Below are 17,536 nucleotides of genomic sequence, written 5' to 3'. Positions count from 1 at the left end.
GTTTCGTTTTGGTATTATTGTGATTACGCTTATTACATTTGATGATTTAAATTGTCGTTGCCAGGTTTGACAACCTTGTCCTCGGCTTCTAATACATACTTGCCAAGATAGATTGCTGCTCGTTTCGTTCCCTATTTGCAAGGTGTTCATGCAATCGAAGCAAAGGGGATTGTCTCTTAAGTCAGAATCAAAATAAATTAAGCAACATAAGATGTTTTTTTTAGTGCAGTACATAATGAAGGAATAATATAAATAAGCAATAGAAAAACAGAATGAACCAATTATGAGTACTTGAGAAAAACAAAATCAGTTTAAATCTTGTTTTCACGAAAAGGTTTGTGGATCGGATCTGGTCCTCAACTGCCGAGTAAACAAAGCTAGCATTGTTTAAATGACATTTTCAGGAAACGTGATATCGGGAAGAGAAAAATAATGGCTAAATGTTGCGGAAGATTGGAGGATACGTCATTTAACTGATTTAACTGTCATTGATTCAAACTACTGTCACGCACATGCCAAGATCTCTTCAGAACTATCACAAATACAGTACATATAACTCGTAAAAAAAGAGCATTTAACTGAATTGCCAAAATAACGTGTTGGCTAGATCTAGGCAGAAATGCAGAGCTCAAGGTTCCGTGGTGTTTTTTAACTGGTGAAATCTACAGTATTGCGTATTGCCTGTGTTTACTGTGTGTTGAATTCAATCAACCGGTTCTGTGTAACCCACAGGTGGCTGATCAGCATCAAATGAAATAATGAAACGAGCATGTCACCTGAAGTCCCCTGAATCCCAACTCTTACTATGAAGTTATGTTTGTTGTAGAGTGTGCAGTGAGTGTTGGTGTTAAAAGACGAAAAAACACTATTGTTCCCTTATGTTTATTCAAACTAATCATTTCACACACAATAGGAAAATAAACAACAATGTGCTTATGTTCTTCAACAGGTGAAGATTTCCATGAAAATAATAATTTGAGCAGAAAGAGACGTAAGGCTGGGCAATTGCTGTTATCAAGATACACAAGCAAAAAACAATTATCCTTGAGAAAGAAATCAGACGACTGATTGCGGAGCATTTCTAAGAAAACTGCAGGTTCCTATGTAATTGCACAACAATTTGAAAACCAGTAAATAATCATATTTATAAGCTGTAAATGTAAATTCCCGTAGCATTCTAATGATTACTGTGACACTTCGCCTCAAGCTGTTCCCTCTTCCCCAAGTGACCATTTCATATGATCACTCCTCTCACCATCTTGTCTGCCATCACACCAAAGGCTGTTTGTCGCCACAGGTGGAGGGGATGGACGTCAAACTGCTTTTGTAGATGGGCTTCTTCAGAGAGCCATCATCACTGGAAAGGTGGAGAAAGAAACATGATTATCCAAATATCGACTTGTCAGAAGCCATAGTCATTTAATAAGGAATCTATGTTCGAGTCGTAGGGGGCAGCAGGTACAGCTACCGCTACATTGTCCATCTGTTTCAGAGGGATCCTGAAGGGGCCAGCTGAGGGACACTGTCTGGGTCTTCTCGTAGTCTCCTATTGGTGGGACACCTCATCAGCGAAGCACCCAGGAGACTCCCTAATAAGATCTCCAATCCACCTCAACTCTCAAATGGAACAGCAACAGCTCTACTCCGAGCTTCTCCTAGATGTTGGTGCCTCTAAGTAGTGATGGTCTGATGAAGCTTCATGAAACAGTGTCATCTTGTTTAAAGGTCAGTAGGTGGTGCAATCACTTTAAAAATACTGTGACGTTTCATTAGAACAGTTTTTCAACACTAAGGAAAATAGTGCAGAGACCGCCGTCTAGTGGACTCTGAAAGTAATAACACTGCTTCATGAAGCTTTATCAGACCATCAGTACCTCTCACACTATCGATAAAGGAGAGCCTAGCCCCCCTATAAATCATCGTACTAATTTACAAGAGGGAGCGAAATTATTAAAATAAGGTCAGAGACTCACATCTGTTAATCCCAGCTGTACAGGGAATTTTTTTTTTTACTTTTAATATCTGTTTCTCTGTGATCTATGGGTATTAAACCTAAGCACCAAAGATCGACAATCATCAGGTATAGTCAACAAACTTTGACTTTTTTTCAACTGTGATGCAAAGTGACGGGAATAACTGAATGGTATTCTTGCTTGCTAAGCTACTGGAGTCACTCTTAAGGTGAAATTCAAGCATCATTCTGTGCAGTTTACAGCTCTGTAACATTTCTTTAAATATCTGAAGACTCTGTAAACTTCCATTATAATTTTGGAACATTTTTTAAGGTCAGGCAAACATTGAATAATTTGAAATATGTATTTCAAATATGTAAGCCTCAAATAAATTCAGTCTACAAAAATAATTAATCTTGGTCATTGTGTTGTATTGTCGGAGAATGTTCAACAGTTTGCTTCTGGAAAACCGCCGAGACAACAATTGATAAACACGAGAAGTGAAACAAAATTATTGGCAGTTAAACATTATCTTCAAATGGACCAGAGAAAAGCAGCGACAAACAGAAGAGCAGACAAAACAACAACAATGATCTTCTTACATTGGCCCCTTGCTGGTTTTACGTCTCCTGACTGTGCGGCAAACCACCACGACGAAGACGAGCAGAAGCATCAGAAGAGCCGCGGCACCGGCTGAGGTCATGAGCACAAGACGGCCATCGCTGGACTGATACCACGGGGTGTCCTCTGTGGGTCGAGATCAGACGGACATTAAGGAAAACATGCATCATAGAGAATGGGAAATCAGGGTAAGTATGAGCTTCCTGCCCGCGGGGTTCTTGCAGCAGCACCCTGTTTGTTGAAGAAAGCGAGTCTGGGGTTCAGAGTCACTACAGAAAGACTATCTGATCTCTCTGTAGACTGCTGTTACGTTTTTTTTATAAGAATGATCCTTAATATTCTCAGACAAATAAATGTGGAAAAGCGGGAAACAGTAAACAGAACAAGCTATATTAAGATACCTAAATAACAAATTCACGTATAATACGCAAGATAAAAACGATCAGAAATACACACTATATATCCTCTCACACACATTTGATTTCAAATATAATTTCTAACAAAAACACATACAAAAAAATGCCTGTGAAACAGGATTTGACAAGATATATATAAAAAAAATGAACATTTTGAATTAAGTTTCAATGCTGTTGTCATTAATGGCTGTTTAGTACAATGTTAGAGAAGCTGAAGGTTAAAGAAGCCTTTATCGTCTTCACAGAAATGGTGCTTTTTCCACATTTTTCCTGATGCAACATTTCAAATCTTGCAGAAGGGTTTTCTAAATTTCGTAAAAGTCTCTCTTTTGTGTGTTATTCCTGTCTTTACAGAACCAGCTTCAAGTGAATCTGTATCGGCTTTCTTTTAAAACCAAATGTTTCTCCGTGTTGTAGACGTCTTTCAGTGTGAACTAAAGGCCAATCTGACACACAACTTTAGCGATCAACTCCGACACCGCATGAAAAGAGGGCTAAGACTTTGTGAGGGCCAAGATTTTGGTGTGAATGTCAAAGCAATCGGTTGAAAGTTTATCACCAACTGGGTTCTGAAATCTATGAAACGACCCGGTAGGCCAGATTAAGCCGGCGGGTCCGCAGATCATTAAAGTTTTCACATCTGACTCTACAAATATTGATACAAGATCAATTGTTTGACGCCTCCAGGTGAAGTCACAAACGCTCACATTGCGGTTGTTTTCTTATGAGGTGCATTGAAAGCACGGGCAGTGACATGAAAAATATTTTCCCTGAACCTTCAAGGATGAGAACACTGCATCACATCTAGAAATGATTGCTTTTTTAATTAGAACATGTTCTTTGGAGAATACAGCCGAGACAATGTGGAGCACAGTGACCGATGAGTCAATTGCAGCACTAATAAGATCTCAACCATAATAAATAACACATTGGGGTTTAATTGCACTTTTAGGATACATAATTTCAGGGCGAGTGAAATCAAAAGGCGGATGAATCCAAAGTGGGCGAGAGGACGGCGCTCTCAAACGGCGTTGCATTACCGCGGTGCTCTTATTTCACAGGTCACTGATAAAGATGATGAAGACGGATGAAGTGGTTTAATTACATTAGCAATGATATCATGAAGTGGACTCCACACTTCACTACGATTGTCATATCCAATGAGATATAAGAGGGTTTTTATCTGCCGTGCACAAACAATGATGTCTCACTTCGGCGGCCATTACGGGAGGACGAGAGTTGATGCATTGTCGGCTCACTTTCATTTAAGGTTATGGCAGATTACACACACACACAAACATGTGGCTTTCATTTGTTTCCAGTATTCATTCCAGACACAATAGGACTCAGGAGCCACATGTATATTGTATGAGTGAATAAAATGGGCCATGAAAATATGAGACTGTATTCTATACTTCAATAAACTAGCAATTAATAGGTCAGACAAAAGGGTTCTGATTTAAACACACTTTAGGCCTTTGTGTTGTCTCTGGGTCAAGGTAACCAGAAAACAAATGTGTTTGTGGTATCCCTTGTGTTGTCCCTGGGTTAAGGGGAATCTATTTCTTTAAGCCAGGGGGGTTGATAGATAACACAAGTGTTAAACACTAAATGAAACAAAATAATATTCTATAAATATTAAAATATATATTTAAAAAAAAAAATTGGATTAATTACTGTAAATAAAAGTAGTCCCTCTGAAAATGTTATCACCCTAAACTTTTTACACATAATGGTTTTTGCAAAAAAGGTCTAGACAAATAAAATATATTTCTGAATTAATATATTAGATATCTTTAAATTAAACTAGTTGACAGTAAACATGAGTACTTTAATAATAGTAAAAAAAAAAAAAAAATAGAAACAATTTTAGTGCTTCAGCAGATACCCGGGTCACTGATAACTATATTCGGAAGATGATCTCCTGCCATTAAACCTTTTTGTTTGGTGGCGATAGACCAAATGTGCCTCCAAAATAGGATTTTTGTGAAGCAATTATTGCTTTTTTTAAATATATAATTTATGAATCACAACTGTCTGTCAAACATCATAACCCAGAACATAATGTTCTATTTGACAGCGTTCAGTTTCATGACCTAAAGTCAGGAATAAATCATTAAAACAGCTTGCAGCGGGTCCACATCTCTTACCTGGCAGCACAGTGAGATAGAAGCTTCTTTTTTTGGTCAGAGAGCTGACAGTTGGATGAAGAACCAGACAGCTGTACTCTCCTTGGTCCAGCTCGTCCACATGCCTCAGCACGAGCTGAGAGGACGGCAGAATCCAGTCACTGTTCTGAAGGAAGAACAAAGGGTCAGGGGGGGAACAATCACCTGGTAACAAGACAGATCTTACATATATAAAATGAATCATTTAAGAGAAAGGGTTATTTTTGATATCCCTAAGATGGTAGAAGTGCAGGTTATGAGCTAGAATCTAAAAGGAAAAGGTACAAAGTAGAACATAGTTTGATTTATTTGGTCATAAGGTTTATTATTTGTGGCCCATTCAGTTAGAAAATATTACATTTAAATGTACGGAAAAGTAAATAAAATGTGTTTTTATACTTGATAACATCTCCTTTAGCGTTAAGATAAGTGGTCTTTATATTTTTAACTTTTGAATGTTTGAAATCTAGTTTTCAAAATCAAAAGTATTGCGTTTTAAATCAGAGTGTTTCACCTTCTTAACCGAGCTTTGCTAGTGGTTAATACATTTCACATTAATCCTAGAACCTCGGGGTTCTGTAAAACTTTGGACATACAGACGACAGAGATGAAAAGCAGTTCCGTAAGTTCGATGCTTATGATGCTGAATTGCAGATGAGTCAGGTTGGCAGTGACGACCTCATTACACTGCCAAGTGACAATGTAGAGACAACGAGTAACAAAATGTCTGTTGAACCATGTCGTGGTGAGATTAGCATCTTGTTTCTTGGACTAGCATTGTCAGTAATGACACAAAACCTGCTAGTTTGAATATATTAAACCTTCTGTCAGAATTATTTTGGGGCTAAACTGTGTTTGTGTGTGACAGCAGTCGTACATTTAAGGTTTTTTTTTTTTTTTTTTACCCAGAGAGTTCCACATAACCATCAAACTGCTATACATCAGGTTTAGAGACAGTGTTTTCAAGTAAGTAAGTAAGTAATTCATTTGTAAAGTGTCTCCACAGACCAGGGTCACAAGGCACTTAAACAACAAAACAATACACATTTAAAAATAGATACAATTTAAAAACTTTAAAAGGCTAAGACAACATAATGACAAAAACACTGAGCAGGAAGACAAAAACTACAATCGTACACAGCAAAATACTTTATCTTGTTTCGTTAACAAATGCAGAAAATTGGTTATAATGAGTTAAGGCATAATAGCATTCCGACAGTAGGGGGAGCCAAAAACCCTATTTTAAATCCCACACACTGGTCCTTTAAGAATCAATCCATATTTAATGTTGTTAGCATTATGTTGTTTGTATGTCTCATAATTCGTTATCTTGAATGTTCCTAATTACAGTTAATTAATATTTAATCAGGCACAGTGGTAAGCGCAACCGCCTCACAAGAAGGTTGCAGGTTCACTTCCAGGTTGGGGGGAGGCAACCTGTGACCTTTCTGTATGTCCTTTTATGTTGGGTGTGTTTTCCTCTTCCTGAGTCCAAAAACATTAGGGTCTGATTGGGAAAGTGAGGAAATTGTCCGTTGCATGAGTGTGTGTGTGAATGGTTGTATGTCTCTTGTACGGCTACAGCCCCCCTTGACAAGCAGCAGAAAAATAGAATAAACAAAAAAAAATAGGATTTAATCGGTTGACAGTGAAGAATGTATAACACAAATATACCATAAACTAATATGACTATGTTCTTAATACAATTCTCATCCTCTTAAATAAAGTAAAGAACATCCTTAAACTTAAAATAGTTCTTCTGCTCAAAAAAGAAAACCACCTGAACGTTCTTCCAAAATATGAATACAAATCTCCTCAGTTTAATACCTCCGGGAGCCAAACCGGCTCCAAGGAAAACAACAGACGCTATTAAGACAAACATAATGACATGGCAAGAGAACAAGATGAGTTGTCTTCGGGAAAAAAATAGGAGCTGGATTATGATAGAGAGCAACACGGGAGGAAACAAATGATTGACCAAACACATGGATTGGGCGACAAATGAATATGTACAGGAGGGGTGGGGGGGGGATTTAAGAAGAAAAAAAAAGATATTATACCATGCAAATGATTTGGCTCCTGGGAGTGTCAGCTCCTGCCAACAAACTCTATTTCAATTTGAATGAATGTGAATTAAGAGGATTTTCCATAAAGGGCAGGTCTGGCCAAAGCAGCATTTTGTATGCAAATCCACAGACTCCCGGAGCTCTGGCCCATTTCCGCCTCAGCCCCGCTGTCATTACCCGCCGCCACCATGGCTGTCTATCATAGTGGAAAAATCCTGATGCCACTTTCTGCCCCGAGAACCCGTCGCCGACTCACGGTGTTCGTACAGTGAACACACACTGATAGAGAGCAAACACTCCGGCTCAGTCTTGTCACTCACGCTCTCCCGAGGTTTGAGCGCCGTATGCAAATGACTCGTCTGAGGTGAATAATAAGTGTAATTACACTTCTAAACAGTGTGCACAACTGTCATTCCACCTGACAAAAAGCATCTCTTCAAACTGACATTTACACTGAATACTGAACAAACAACCCGAGGAGGAAAAAAGGACCAAAGCCAGGCGGCATCAGGATTAAAGTTGCAACTCAGAGTCGAAAACACGAATTTAATACAAAAATATTCATAACTTTCTGTTTCGCTGACCAACGGTGAAACAACACTGAGGGTAGAAACGCGAAAGAAACAGCTGCGGCGTTCAAAAACACATTCAATCATGCTTCCTTTTTGTTGTTCCCTGTGTTTGCGAGGGTTTACTCATAGTACTGGGTTTTCTCCAGAACACGAAACATACAGCGGTTGATTGAATACCCCAAATTGTCCATGGTGTGTGTGTGTGTATGTGTGTCCTGCGACAGGCTGGCGACATGTTCAGGGTGTCCTCTGCCTCTCCCTCTGAGAAAGCTGGGAAAACTAAGGGAGTCAATGGCTGGGCATAAATAAATGAATGTTTTCACTAAGTTTAACTTGTAACTAATGCTTGATTTAAGTGTGTCTTAAATTGATCTTGGACTCTATTGTATCATCAGTATGTGTCTGTTTGTACAAGACTCTCTTTTCATTGAAATATTTACATTCGAAAATGTGCCTAAGCCCCGCCGCCGCATTCCATTTTTCTGGAGATGAAATCTTGTTTGAGCCCACCACACCTGCTCTACTCTGATTGGCCAAGCATTTAGGTTTGGGTGTCATCAATCCAGGAAGTCTCCACTTGCTGTGTCTCAAATCGCATACTTCTCTTAGTATACTAGAAGTTAGTATGCATCAGGATAGTGTACATACTAACTAGTACGCAAATTCTCCACAGATAGTATGTCTCAAATCAAACACTGCTGCTACACACTAACAGGAAATCACATGACAGCTTCTTCTTCTACTTCTATTTAACAATGGTTGTAACCAGCTGTTTGAACGCTATCGACACCTGCTGGCAGCACGTTTTGCAACTTTTGAAAAATAAAGAAAGAAAAAATATGAGAATCTAAATATTCGCAAGATATTTAAGCTGGTATCCGCACCGAAGGCGTGTCATCCTTCTACTGCTGCTGAAAATGCTCCTGTAAGTATATGCATATATATGCATATATATATGAAGTAACTTCTGCTTAAAACGTCAATAAGATGGCGGCCGTTTAGGGTGGTTAGTGTCCATCGAACCATATTCAGTTTTGTGGGCGTTTTAGTGACAATTTAGTGTGCATGGAGCACTAAATTTCGCATACTAAGAATTGAGTCGCACTTACACACTAAAAATACTAACTTTGAGTACTCAAGTATGCGATTTCAGACACAGCAATGGTCTTTTATAAAGCTTCATGAAGCAGTGTCATTATTTTCAGAGCCCACTAGATGGCGATCTCTGCACTATTTTTCTTTGTTTTGAACAACTGTTCAACATCACATCATTTTTTTAAAACTGATGGCGCCACCTACTGACCTCTAAACAACATGACACTGCTTCATGAAGCTTTATCAGCCAATCACTAGTCTCCACCTCCAAGGAACTTGTTGTAGCAGGTGGCAGTTCTCAGGGCTCCACGGCTGCTGACAATAAGACAATCAACCACCAGAGATAAAGCCCAGACATTCCTGACAGTCAGTGTCTGCAGGTTCAGACACCGATGGTAAATCTTGCTCCTGTCCAACCTTCTGGATACCTACGTTGTACTTGTTCCGCCATTGTTGTCCTGACTGCCTCTTGAGTCAGCATTTTTTGTTCTCCTACACTGAGTTACCAACTCATTTTGTTTCTCCTCTCCCCTAGTAGATCTCGTGCCTTTCCCAGAACGGTATTTTTCTTTCTCTTGGACATTTTGTTGGATTCTTGTCAAACCTTTGTTTATGAACTCAGAAAACAGATTCTTGAGAACTATTTTATCTTGTGGACTTTTGTTGGTTTTACTTTGCGATAAAACTGTATTTTAATCGTTACTGTTATTCTTTATCCTCTTCCGCACTTTGGTCTTTTGTTTAATAAATCCTATCCCTAAAAAATAAACAGTTTAAATGTTACTACATCCACAGGGGAACTTGGAAATCTATGATAATGTTTAAAAAATAGCTACACTTTCTGTCTACCTCAGGCATTTAGTTGCCCTTATAATATAAGAAAAATAACTTAGTAACTTCTTGGTAATGTTGAATGTTTTCCAATGAAATGGATATCCCAGCAGGTTGGTGAGGTAGTACATTGGAGATAAATTATACTCTTACAACTGAGATTATATTAAGTGGATGAAGGAAAAATGAACCAGGATTCAACATGGAAATATTAAAAATTCCAGCATGTTAAGTTTGATCAGTTTCCATGATTTACGAGTGATAAAAAAATACAAACCTCATACATTCCTAAAAGCATTTTAGTTCCCTCCAGAGAAAGAAACAAAGTTCCCACATAGAAGGTAAAGAACGTGAAATTAAACTTCCAATAATTGATACCGACCCATAGAGAGCACTCTTCCCATCAACCACCCATTTAGTTTGTCGGCTACATGTTTTAGGGACGTCTTAATTTCCCCCGGGGGGGGGGGGGTGGCCACTCGGTGATGAGACTTAGTGAATAATTCATCGTTGGTTAACACTGAAAATAAACTCATTAGAAATCAATTGGTGTAATTGTTTTCAGGGCTGACTGGTGCTAGTCTAGACCTCATTAAATTATTAACCCTGTTTAAGTGGCTGAGCGGTGGACCTTAGCTCATCAGTTATGTTAGATAGCATAGATGAAAAGATAATGGAAGACATTTCAAAGTAATCAAAATTAATCTTTAGTTGACAATGCGGCTAAAGTTGTTAAGCTACACCATTTGGGATATAAATGGACTAGAACGTTGACATGAATATGAACCATTAGCATTCAAAAATAACATGATGGATAAAACAAACGAGCAGTGTTGTCTACAAGTCAAATAGCAGTATTGGATTATTCTGGTTCTTGAAACTTGCATGGAGACTTTTTTTTACATTTTATACACATAACAGTAGTGATGAGCTGATGAAGCTTCATGAAGCAGTGTTATGATGTTTAGAGGTCAGTAGATGGCGCCATCAGTTTAAACAGGATGTGATGTTTCATTAGAACAGTTGTTTAAAACCAAGGAAAATGGTGCAGAGACCGCCATCTAGTGGACTATAATGACACTGTTTCATGAAGTTTCATCAGACCATCACTATATAATAGTGAACCTCGAGGGGTTGAATTTGAATTTGAATTCCATAAATTCAATCATGTTCTATTACTGATTCCCTTTTTCGGAGTCTGTCCCAGCTACTTTGGGTGAGAGACGGGGGACACCTTGAACAGCCTGCAGGGCTAACCTTGGGTTCTCAGTTAACCACTGTATGTTTTTTTTGGACAGTTGGAGGAAACTGGAGTGCCCATGGAGTAAACCCATACTAGCATAAGGAGAGCATAACCACTACATAAGGTTGTTTTTTTCAATTTGAGCGAGAAAAATAAATAAAAGAAAGTGGAAAAGTTATATTAAGAGGTTAAATACTAAGAATCATATTCCTTTAAAAATACACTACCAATTAATAACGATGTTATGGTACCGTCCGTGAAAATATGTATTGATTATTACTATCTGAGATGTGTTTTTCTGTTGGCAACCATCTTGTTGCAGAGACACCAGTTCAAAACTCCTGATAATCAAGCATTATGGTTGGATGTAAGTAAGTAAGTAAGTAATATTTATTTATATAGCGCTTTTCGAGACCAGGGTCACAAAGCGCTTAAACAATCAAAACAATGTATATTTCATGCACTTCAATTTCGTTTTTTAGTCGGTCATGACATTTTATCTTTGCTATTTTTATGTAAAGACTGATCTTTTTTAAAAAAAGGCCGACATTAAACCATTCCTTGGTACATACAATTTTGTTGACCCCCTCATTTAAAGTACAAACCTCTTTCTGCCACATGTATTCTGGCTCCTCGGACGAATAAGCAGAACAGTTGATCTTCACATTGTCTCCTTTTCGCACTAACAGATTTTTCGGGAATCCAAGGAACCGTCTGAAGCTTTCTTTAGACAACCATGGCTCGTCCATGTCTGCAGAAAACAAGAGCAGTGTTTGGTGAGTAATGTCGGTCAAATTTGTTAAACAGTTTCCATTTGTTTGAGATACATTTTAAATGTGTGGCGATCCATCGTACATGAAACCAAATCTCTTATTTCAGTGTCGCCTTAAAACCGACTCACTGAAGTCTTGACTTCCACTACAACAGATCAAAACTAGATCTTGTGAAAAGGGTTGAAGTTGAGTTTGGTGTTCTTGGAAAATAGTTTGACCAAAATAAATTTTTAATTCAAGAATGCAATCCCCTTTCTTCAGACCCTACCTTTTGTAACCGAGCCTTCAGATCTGAGTCTTTGAATCGCTAATGACAGGGTTAGGGTCAAGGGTTATTACAGTGGGTCTAAAAAGGACAATGGTTATAAGTTATATTAATCAGTTGATTAAAAGTTGGACTTTTCAATTGTCTTGTAATAATTTATTATTCCTAATTTTTTATGAAAAATTGCTGTATTTGCTGTGGATAATTTGGAAAAAAAAAACAATTTCAATAAAGATATCAATAAAGTTCTACCTTAACCTTAATAAAGGTTGAGTTCTGTGAGCACAACGATCAACAAATTCCCTTTCAGAAGTTGGGCTAGCAGAGAGGGTGTGGTTGAGGTAGATTTTTATCTCCAGTAAAACTTTAAAATATTTTCAGTGGGCGGGGCTTAAGCACATTTCCTAGTGTAAATACTGGAAAATACTGATGAGTACAATAGAGGTCCAAGATCAATTTAAGACACACTTAAATCAACACTTGAATCGCCCTTCAGAGACCAACTGACCTCTTGACCAACATGGCCGATAAGAACCCAGATTGAATAGAGGTCAGGTATATATATATATACCTGTGTATATATATATATATATATTCCACGTAAGAATGCAGCACAGGGACAAGACCATAGGCAGCAATCCATCATAATGATAATAGAGTCCTATGGGTTCTTTTGAGAGGCGGCGCCGCTAATAATGAGTCTTTTTCTTCCCCCGTCTCAAAAGATGGTCCACGTCAATCCCACTCGCGGCTCCTCAGTGTCTTCCTCGTATTCAGTCTCTTTGCCTCTATAATCTTTGCTCCTTATTGATTCCTCCCGTGAGGCTGAGTGGCCTATCAAGCGGCATTACGGTCGATTTGATGGCCACTGAGAAGATAGAGGACACAGATAATCCCGCTCGCTACGCTATGGATGCTGTTAAACGCCACTGAGCTTCCGACTGATAATCTTAAACTCTGTGTGGGGAATGCATCATTGTTTGTTCGGAGCGCCACAAACAATCGAAGAAGAATGTGCAGTTGATCAATCACAGGCAACGCGGCAGCTTTTCCATTCTTCACTCTTCGGAGAATCTCTCACATGGGTATTAACTATAAATATGTTTTTTCGATCGCTGACTGTGAAGGAAGCCATGTCCATATTTCTTTTTTAAATTGTCTTCGCCACACATTGCTTTCAGATGTGACCATGCTGTGTTCTACTTATTGGAATCTGCAATGTTTACCTGTGAAGATTTTGACTGTGTGAGGGTTTTTTTAACAGTAAACCCCAATTCTTCACATGTAAAATGAAGATGTAAATTTAGCATAAATAAAGTACAAAACATATTCGATGATGTCCATATAGAATGTTTTAAGTATCGGCATTCACAATCTATAGTCATTGGGACTTAAATAAGCAGTAGCTTTATTATTGTTATTAATTGAATTACCCTGTAACTCTTAAAGCAGTCAGAGACAGTATTTTCATATGAAGGACTGAGAGACTTTTTGAGGTCACCAGGAAGATAAAACCAGAATTTGACATACCGTATTTTCCTAATACGACTATAAGTCGCAGTTTTTTTTCATAGTTTGGCCGGGGGTGCGACTTAAACTCTGGAGCGACTTATGTGTGAAATTATTAACACATTATTACCGGTATATCATTTCACATGTTATTTTCACACTAAACCTCAAGAGGGCGCTCTAGGCCTGTGTTGATCATTTCGACGTAGAAGAGGAAGCGCCGCATCTTCTACCTCCGGAGTTAGCAGAGTTGTTTATTATGCATTTTATGGCTGGTGAGACTTGTACTTCCAGAGCGACTTATAGTCCGGAAAATACGGTACAAATCTTGTTTTGTAAGCGAATGCGCATTTGGTGATTTGATAACGTTGCAGTTACACTTTTCTGACGAGTGTGGTCGCCAGAATGCACATTTTTAAACGTATTTATTGTTGTTCTGGAGCTCCACAGCTTCAATAGTTTCAAACTAGAGCATTCACTCATTTTCTTAACAGGCTATATCGACTCACAAGCATGTTCTTAACTTTGTTATTTCACACACTGAACTCACAATGAACTTTGAACTCCACCACCGGGGAGGAGAGGTCCGTTGATGTGACGTTGACGTTGGAGGACACGCAGTGGTAAGGTCCGCCCATGAACCTGGCGACGGATGGCAGCGACATCACCAGTTTGTCGCCCACCTGCTCAATGTGTCGGCAGTAGCAGCACCAAGACAGTCCCCAGATATGGCGCCAGTTCCGCAGGCCCTAAAATGAGATCAAGGAAATTATAAAATCATCTTCTTGTGATTATATACAATGAATGGTCTGTACATCAGTTTTCTACCTATTTCAATCATCCCTTGATCATATACATTTATTCGTCATTTAGAATGTGTTCTTCATTTTAAAAGGAGTAAGGTAAATCAACCTGGATTTCATTTCTTTGATTTTTGTGTAAATATTTTCATTAAGTTATTTAAGTAAGCAGTTTTACCTTGGCAATAATCACCATGTTATATATATATATCGGAACACAAAAAACTATCAAATACCGAAGTATCCATTTTCGTTTCCCAAATAATAAAAGACAATATGAAAATGATGATGACAATAAACAGCTGGGAAAAACCTGGGAAGTTTTTATGCAAGCACTTTGATATGTTCCCCTTCTGGACAGCAGGTGGCGCTAATATGCGACGTTAAAATCAAATACATAAAATATAAAATTGCAATGGTAATATATGGTATTAAAATGCGGTCAAATTAAAAAACAACTATAGAATGTTAGACATAAAAAAAGCACCTATTTTTTAAAAAGTTTTACATTATGCGACTACTTAAAATACAATGTACTTGTAATTAACATATTCTTTAATGATGCCAAGATCTCGCCCCAAAAACATAAAACAAACATAAAACATTATGCTAGAATATACTTTAAATATTTTCTTTCACCCAAATCCTGTGAGTATTGACAAGGCATGCAACTTTCTCAGATTTATGAAAAATATTTTTTGTTTTACATACAACTGTACCCACAAGTAGGCCCCTCAGTCGCACTTTTATAAATTCAAAAACACTTAAAAGTGTGCGGGATCCTACCTTGAAGTAGGTCTCAAAATTAACGTCAGTGATGTTCAGGTCAGAGTCTTTGTACTGGCACTCTATTGTGACGTTGTCCCCTTCCAGAACCGGTCCGGTCGGCCCTTTAATCAGCAAAGTAGCTGCGTGTGGACAGAGATGGCAGAGACGGGTCATCAATCACAACGTAATTCAAAGAGTCAGCAGTTAAATCCACTTTGGGGTTGCATTTCATGTTCTGGCCTTCACACTGGCCTGTTTATGAAACCAGACCCGGCCATAACTGAATGTTTAAGCCACACGACAAAATCATTTGGTCAAATGGAAATACTAGCTTTGAGACGAGTCAGCTTCTGCGGTCCACACTGAACAGATGTCGCTTCTGTGTTTGTGAAAGGACAACGTCAAGTAACTTCTCTTTTGAAAATGCACCTTGCTGAATAGAAAACAAGTTAAACTGGTTATGACGCACTGATGCAAATACGTGTAGGCCTGTGGAGAGAAGTAGTTCAAACTACGTAGATTTATTTTCATTATATTAGAATAAAACAACATGTTCACCTGATAACGACAACATGTTACAGATCACAAAGAGAGCATACACGCACACATCACATACCCACTGGAATTCCAGATTTCACACAGGAAGAAAAACAATAGTTTTACGCTGAAACTTCTCAAACTCTTGGTCGATTCATTTATTAACAGAAACATCTTCAGGATGTAACCTAGATATTTGTTTGTTTTTTAACCACAAACGACTAAAAACGTATATTTACTTTAGGTGTTTGAGAAGTGAACACTTTACTAGACATTCTACATTTTATCATTATTATAGGTTCATACAATGTTCAGATTTCTTCTTTTGTTTTTCATTTTTTACTCAAAGTGGCGTAAAAAAAGAGGATCCACTGAGTCTCATATAGTCAGTGCAAGACTTATTGTCAACAACGTCGATAGGTTTGTGGTCGTAAAAAGATGTTTGTGAGGAGAGGGAAAATATGATTTACCAGCCTTCAGCAGAGACATAATCGGATTCTGTACAAAACATTTTATGAGACAGATGTATTTCCAAAGTTACAAAACCTTTATCCACTTTTCTGGTTTTGTTTCCCAAGCTACAGTGTTTGTGTCACCTCCGGGGGTTACTGAAAAGCATGTGTTTACGTTGTTATTTCGCTGAACAGAAAATCTTTGAAATCCACAGGTCACGTTGATTTCTGTGGCTGTTTACAATGCATAAAATATTCTTCAGCTTGTCTCCCCTGATACTTTCTGTTTCAGTCTGTTTCCTGTCAGCGTCTGGGGAAATAAATGAGCGACAGGAGAAGAAAAACACCCACGCAAAGTTTTTTTTTTTTTTTAAAGACACACCTGTGTTAGACAACACAGAAACAAAAGACAATGATGTTGTGTGCCAAGAAATTAACAAGGAAATAAAGCCAGAAAGCTTTCTGGAAAGAAAATAAATATTATATTGTTTTAAACAATAATGTTTTTAAAGGCATTCATTTAAAAAATGATTAAACAATATATGATATTTAAAAAAAAACTATTTTACATCGCATTACTCATAGAGTAAGTAATTTTTATTTGTATGGCGCTTTTCCAGACCAGGGTCACAAAGCGCTTAAACAATCAGAACAATATTCAATAAAGTATATACTTTGAAGGTCAAGATAAAACTGATAACACAACAGGAGTTCCAGAAAATCAAAAAAAAAGCCTGAACAAATAAAAAAGATGTTTCTTAAAGGAGTCAGTAGACTACATCATGTAAATATAAAATATTATGTTATATGCTTTAGATAAATAGCAAAGTTAAACCACAAATGACGTCACTGTTTATTGCGGATGTGTTTATTTTAATACACTTTTCTAAACAAAAAAAACGAAAGTTTTCGAAAAGACAAACTCACCCAATGACAGCTCGATGAGGGCGACAAAGACGACGAACAACAGGCCCTTCATGACGTTCGAAACGGATTTCCAACTTAAATAACGAGCAGATTATTGTGGTGCGTAGATAAACGTCAAAACGAAAGTTGATACGTATTTATAGCAGACGACGTTTGAGGAGGAGCTTCAGATGTTTTTCAGGAAGTGGTTGAAAATGAAAGTCAAACTCAACAACAACGCAACATTTTGAGCGTTATATCGATGACAAGTATTAGATTCAGGAACATGGATCGATTTCTTAGATGTTGCAATTTATTTAGTGTTCTGGAAAACCAGGAACTTGAAAAAAAAACACGATAAAATTGGGTCTGATAAACAGGTTTACTGGTATTTTTTCCTGCGTAGGCATTGTTATATAAACAATTAAATGAAAGTAACTTAAAAAAAATGGATTTTAAAATATCAAAATTTTGTTTTTGCTATTAGAATAAAACAATTAAATATCGAAAACGTATTCTTTATTGGAATCTACAATGTCCTAATGTCTTTGGGTCTTTTACA

General features: G+C 37.7%; 1 protein-coding gene across 1 annotated transcript; it reads right to left on the bottom strand.

Annotated features, from left to right (window-relative positions):
- Positions 1-866: 866 nt before the first annotated feature.
- On the bottom strand, positions 867-17,156 carry LOC148067613 (cell surface glycoprotein MUC18). Its single transcript, XM_087805204.1, has 7 exons — positions 16,996-17,156; positions 15,098-15,219; positions 14,062-14,260; positions 11,570-11,715; positions 5,140-5,284; positions 2,555-2,699; positions 867-1,357 (listed from the first exon to the last, which is right to left on the bottom strand). Exons 1-7 carry the CDS (start codon positions 17,045-17,047, stop codon positions 1,270-1,272), a joined length of 897 nt encoding a protein of 298 aa, XP_087661330.1. The 5' UTR covers positions 17,048-17,156; the 3' UTR covers positions 867-1,269.
- Positions 17,157-17,536: the final 380 nt, after the last annotated feature.

This window comes from Callionymus lyra, chromosome 13 (genome assembly GCF_982586985.1).
Source record: "Callionymus lyra chromosome 13, fCalLyr1.hap1.1, whole genome shotgun sequence".
NCBI lineage: Eukaryota > Metazoa > Chordata > Actinopteri > Syngnathiformes > Callionymidae > Callionymus > Callionymus lyra.
Note: the sequence above shows the minus strand (reverse complement) of the source record. Positions and strands in the feature narration are given on the sequence as shown.